We start from the raw sequence: 6,000 nt of genomic DNA, 5'->3' as shown, positions 1-6,000 counted from the left end.
GCGTTACTCATTGGTTTTACAGTGCCACAGGAAGAATGAAGGATCCTTTCAATTATCCCAATAGGGACTAATCAAGGAGTGGTTAACATCTGCAGGGATTTTAAACCACCACCACCTCTGTATCATTCAGAACAGAGGATCTGAATGGCAAGCTACATTCCACTACAGTTTAAAACCTGCACGTGAAGGCTGTCCTTTGATACTGACCAATTTGAGATCTGATCTTTGTCCAGGATGAAGGTAATTCCCAACGGCCCTACCAGCGGAGAGAACAGGTGTACCGCTACCCACCTCCTCGCCCACGTGGACACCGTTAACCGCAGGTGCAGCTCAGGCCGGGCAGGAGCTCAGTCCATCGGGAGGGGATGGGGACAAGCCATACTAACTGGAAGTTGCGGAGAAGCTGCACCACAAAACCCAGCCCAGGAGAACAACTGCAGCTTCAGCAACCATCACCCACCTCATGTCAGCAAAGAAGACTCAGAAGGCAACACAAGCAAGGGTTTTCACAGGCATCCAAACGCCCGATGCTAATTCCCGATGGTTGGCTGTGAGCTCCAAGCACAGCCTCCCTCCACAGTCAAAACATGCGTTGGGTCTCTCTCCTGCATCTGTTCTGGTGCCTAAATAAAGGTTGAGCTTACACTGTCATCTTCCCTTTGAACAGAGGACTCTTACTGCCTCTGTCTCCCTTCCAGTTGCCTAGTTCTATGGAGCTCATAGAAACTTAATTATTTTTGAGACATTCCCTCCCCCCAACTCCATTTGCCAAAAATGACTGAAGTCTGCCAACAGATTCAGAATTAATTAGGGAAAGACACACACAGGCAGCGAGATTGCCCCAGACACCTTTGCTTTGGAAACCAGGCTAAAACCCACAGTATTGTATTTATTAAAACAGTCCCCTGAAGTCAGATTTGTGATTCCTGTACTTCTGTTATTGGCAATGTGGCAGATTTTTAAAATAATTTTTGGAGGATTACATTTGGGTTATACAAATCAGATTGATTTTACCCCTTCTAGCCACAGGCAAGCCACTTATGAATGCTTTACCCATATGTTAAATGGGGTCAACAAGTACTTACCTGCCTCAGATGTGGTCTGTGTGCAAACACAAACAGTGGTTTGCAGCTCTTTAAAGCATTCCTCTACATAAAAAATAATTATTATAAATATTGCTGTAAGATTGGCGCATACACATTTTATTCTTTTTGAATGGCTGCAACCTTTTAAACATAGAAGCACAATAGAGGTCTAATCCTCAGATATATTTAAGTGTGATACAGAGGAAATCATTTATTTAGCGGGTCTTTTGCCAAGTTAGCTTTCTGCTGCAGTTTAACTCAATACTTAGCAAAAGAGTGTATTTTATTGGACAGTTCCATTGCTTTTAATATCTGATAAAGAAATAATGGGCTAGAAAAAGTTTCAAGCAGGCCTTTCTCAAACATTTCCTTCTCTGTCGGTGCTCACTGGATAAAAACGCATCTCCTTACACCCCGAGTTCATCTCAGTCATGACACTGCATACTGAAAGGCCTGATGGAAACTCAGCCAATGCTTCCAACACATCCAGACCCATTCACCTTCCTACTCCCTTCCGCCTTCCTGCAACCTCACCAGCACGCTCACACGCGCTGCTTGTCGACCTGCAACGCAAGAACAACCTGCCACGCTGCTGCCTGCCTCACTGCTGTTCATGCAGGGGGCAGGGGGTTGGGACGACGGCTTTCTTCTTAGCACCCGTGGATATCCAGGGATGGCATGTGTGCTTCACGCAAGGTGGGGGAAGTATAGGAGGCTGTGGAAAATGAGTGCAAACCTCTTTTGTCTTTGAAGAGGACAGGCAGCGTGAGAAAGGTGTCAACACTGCACGCAAGCATAGCAGACCCTCTCACACACACCGCACCCCCCCCCCCCCCAAAATATACATTGGAGGATGATTTTTTGAGCACAAAACCATCCTTACATGCTCCACAACATCCAGGCAGCAGCATGAGGGGCTACTGCCTGCTTCCCCACTCCTTCCTTCCCTCCATCCCAGTCCTACAGCGTGGGCAGAGTGACAGGGATGCATCCCTGCCGCTCTGCCTGCATGGCGTTTGCACACTGTTAAATCAATTAATCTGCCAGCTGGGTGAAAAAAAACCTGTGGATGTGTTTCCCAAGTCATCAGTCAAACAATGATGGGCTGCCAAATTGCCCCGAATAAGCAACCCAAGCAGCATTGTCTTCTTGTTTATAAAAGATCCTTATCAGCTTACCTGAATGCGCTTTGGACTTCTCCCTTGTGCCCTAATTTAATTCTTTAATTATGAGAAATTAAGAGCCAGTGCTTTCAATAAATGCTGAGAGGGTTGCTGTTCCCTCACGTATACCCAGTGTTATATTACAGATTTAGCTAAAGTGCACTGTGATTGCAGTGAAGTTTTCAACTTCTAGCCAGTATTTCCTTTTCCAGCAGGCATTCATGTTGCAAGACTCTTCCTAGCTTAGCAATGTCTCTATTCATACGCAAAACTACAAACTGCCTACAAAGATATAAAGTGTGAAATTAAAAAATAATCACCACTTAGTGTCCATAGTGTACGTTTTACATACAAATATAAGAATTCAAATGAGAAAAGAAGTCAGAAAAAACAACATTTAATTATAAAAGAGCTTTTTAAATTAAAAAAGATAATGGCACTAAACCAGAAACAAAGTTATTTAAGAGATCATAGCCACAGGGCGGTTGTAATTTTATACTGAAATTATACAGCTGTTCCTATCATCTGCACTTTGCTCCTGATTAAAATAACATCTACAGTTCCAGTCACAAGTAATCTTTTGCGGAACTATCATGTATTATGAAAACACACATCATTTTTGTATTACATGACAAAAACCCCTTATATTTATTACAATAGATCCTTAAATATTTACCTAAGCTTTGTACTGGTTTGCTACGCTACTCCTTACAGTTAAAGAACAGGGAGTGTAGTTTGTTCTATTGACAAAAGTGATTTGTCTTCCAGGGTTTGCCCGCAGTGGCGCAGTGCTATCCCACATAGGGGTAACCAGCGAGATGGAGCATCAAGGGCAGTACAGTCACATTGGAAAGATTTCCTATTTTATTCAACCCGCTTTTGAGAATCCTTCAGTGCTTCCTTTCCATATGAAGACAGCCTTTGACTTTAAAAAACAATAAATACTTACGCCCCCAAAATTGTTCGTATGCTGTGGATAACTAATCAGTAGATGTCTAATTTTTCTATGACCTTTCGGAGTTCTATTTCACTGCTTATATATAGAAGGGAGAGTTCCAGCAGTTACTTTGGGAACAACACAGTTAAGGGCCTGTATCCAAAGCTCAGCAGAAAGACCCTTTATTCCTTTAATCAGCTTTGATCATGTAAAAAAATGTAATTCAGTCCTTGATTGTATGTTGAATGTTGCCTATGAGGTCAGTATAATTCTGTGTGTGCACTGAAAGAAAATATTTCATTCTAAGGATATAATTTCACAGTAGTTATTTCAGGTAGTCAGCACACAGATGTGAGCACTTAAGCACAGCTGAGCTAGTTTACAAATAAATTGTAAAGCAGTACACAAGTTAGTGAGCCCAAAGTGTTACTGTGAGACTGGGGCTCTGGAGCTACAGTCCACAGCTCTTTGTGCTGCAACAAGCCACGTCAGTCTATAATTTGCTATCAGTGAATTCCACTGGGAGCTTTCAGTCCTTCCCTGCAAAGAGAAGGATTTGCAATATTTCACCGTTGGACTATTAATTTTTGAAGTGGTTTAGACAGCATCTATCAGCATAAGGGAAATCAGAACTTGATTTCTAGCCTCGTCCAGGATGGACCAGACATAAAGCTGGTGGTAGATAATATCCAAAAAGCCTATGTGAACTCCACAGTAGACCTTTACACTGACTTTGAGTGAAAGGTTTGGTGGTTTGCTACCTATGAAATTTAGACTACAGTTTCCCTCCACAGTTATTTTATTCTTCCTGAAAGTTTTTATTGTGCCAGTAACTGGCAGGTTTTGGAAGTTCACAGAATGCTTTACAACCTATCAGATGTCCAAAAAAACTGAAACCAGTGTATGTAACATGGCTGCGTATCATTGCTGAAAAACCGAAGGTCTTTCTAGTTCATGACTATTCCAGAAAGGACACTGCCAAGAGTGGTGAGCTTTAAAAATGACTCACCTTGTCACACGGTCCTTTCTTTTTCCTTTTTTTTTTTTTTTTTAAAATAATCTCAAGAATACAACCAACTGGAATAAGAATAAAAAACATTTAAAAGATCTAGCAAAAAGCTGCATAGAAAGCATTTTCACATTGTTTTTAAATAGTTTTCATCAAATTTTACCTAGAAAGTAAACAAAATTAGAACTTCCAAAGACAAAATATATTGCATTGCAGTTCTTTCCTGTGAATGTCACACTCACTTGGGAAATTCATATAACTGGGTTTAGGTATTTTTAATACTGTACCATTCAGAGGTGCTCATCAGGATTTGGTTCTCCAGTGTACTAGCACTGTAAAGACCTATATGAACACACAATTCTACACAAACAGATTGTAGATCTCTAATATAAAGAGGTTAAACATCTGTTTGAAAAATAAATTATACTGAAACAAGACCTACCAGATGGGAGGTAGATTAGTGCCATTAAAATATTTAAGGTACTTATTCTCATTCCAAATATGAGTGGGAAAACTGTGCTATCTCCAAAATTTTGCTGTGAGTAAAACTGAAAATTTACTGGCAATCACTGTTGGGTTTCCATCACCTTTTTTTTTTTTTTTTTTAAACTGGATAAGGTTCTATTAATATGTATTAACGCAGCTGAAGGTTGAAAGGACACGCTATCCCTTTGAAACATTCAGCCTTACAAAGTAAGTCCACAGGTTGTTCTTTTGCCATTAGTTGTGAGCTTAGCTCTGCTTAGACTTTATAACCCACTCAGCATTTGGGTTGAGCTGGTATAAGTCCTTCATGTAGGTATCACCATCAAGGCAGCGTTCTCCTAGAAATAGAAGAGATATGTGGTTACATCAGTACCAAAAAAGAAAGGAAACAACTTTCAAAGTTCCTGTCACCGTTCTATTCCATTTAGGTTTTCAAGCCCTCTCTGTGGTATTAAACAAAGGACAACAGAGCTAACACCTGGAAGTGCTCTTATCCTTCCCATCTGTCTTGGGGAGCAAGGCGGACAGAGGAAGAAGGAAAGAGAGCAGGGGCTGTGCTACCTCTACGGCACGTTCTAGGTCAGATTCTTCACACTGACCATGCACGTGGGAGCTTCCCTCTGTGAAGGTTTAGGAAAAAAGGAGCAATGCCCTGGTCCTCTTGTGGTTAAATCCAAACACTAAGTTCACATTTGCATAAAAGCCCATTAAAATTTCAGGTTGTTTTCCCCTTCTTAAATGGAAAGTTGGAGCAAGGTTTGTCCTTGCTAGGAAGCCATTACTCCCTATCCTGCTCCTCTTGGTCAGCAGTTCTGCACAGCACTTGTAACGGTTACTGTCCTAGGAGGGAAAAGTAGTACGGTGTTCTTGGTGCATTACAAGTAATTAATTTATGTCTAGTAGCTATGATGAAAACAGCATATGCTGATCCATCAAGATCGGCGTACTCTTCTCATTCCCTCACAGGCAAAGCATTATCTCATGCATTGGCAGCTCTATATCACAGCCCCTCTCCTACTCCACCTTGCAAGTGGTTAGGGTTGATGGCTCATGTGCCAGGCAGGTGTTTGCAGCACATGTGCTCCTGAAGCTGCACTGCAGCTGGGTTTGTCTGCCAGCTCTTTGGACTCCCTGCTCAGAGCAGCCAAGAAGGCAAGACTCCCTGCTCAACCAGGCTCGGTCTCCATCTGCTCCCTCTCCATCCGCTCTCCTTGCCCAGCGGCAGCCTGTCTTCCCTCTAGGATTTTTATCCCAACCTACATGACCTGTACTGCCCACACTGCTGAACTAGGCCCTCTCCCCCACATAGTACTGCGTGTT

The 6,000-nt window shown here is 42.1% G+C and overlaps 1 protein-coding gene across 1 annotated transcript in view; it reads right to left on the bottom strand.

Annotated features, from left to right (window-relative positions):
• Positions 1-4,881: 4,881 nt before the first annotated feature.
• The window catches only part of ARHGAP18 (Rho GTPase activating protein 18), a 69,632-nt gene continuing 68,513 nt past the window's right edge, over positions 4,882-6,000 (bottom strand). Inside the window, exon 15 of the mRNA XM_075707171.1 lies at positions 4,882-5,018. Coding sequence (XP_075563286.1) covers positions 4,927-5,018 — 92 coding nt within the window. The 3' untranslated portion in view covers positions 4,882-4,926. The remainder of the gene's footprint in view (positions 5,019-6,000) is intronic.

Source organism: Pelecanus crispus, chromosome 3 (assembly GCF_030463565.1).
Source record: "Pelecanus crispus isolate bPelCri1 chromosome 3, bPelCri1.pri, whole genome shotgun sequence".
NCBI classification, from domain to species: Eukaryota; Metazoa; Chordata; class Aves; order Pelecaniformes; family Pelecanidae; genus Pelecanus; species Pelecanus crispus.
The sequence above is the reverse complement of the archived record's forward strand: the minus strand, read 5'-3'. Positions and strand labels throughout refer to the sequence as shown.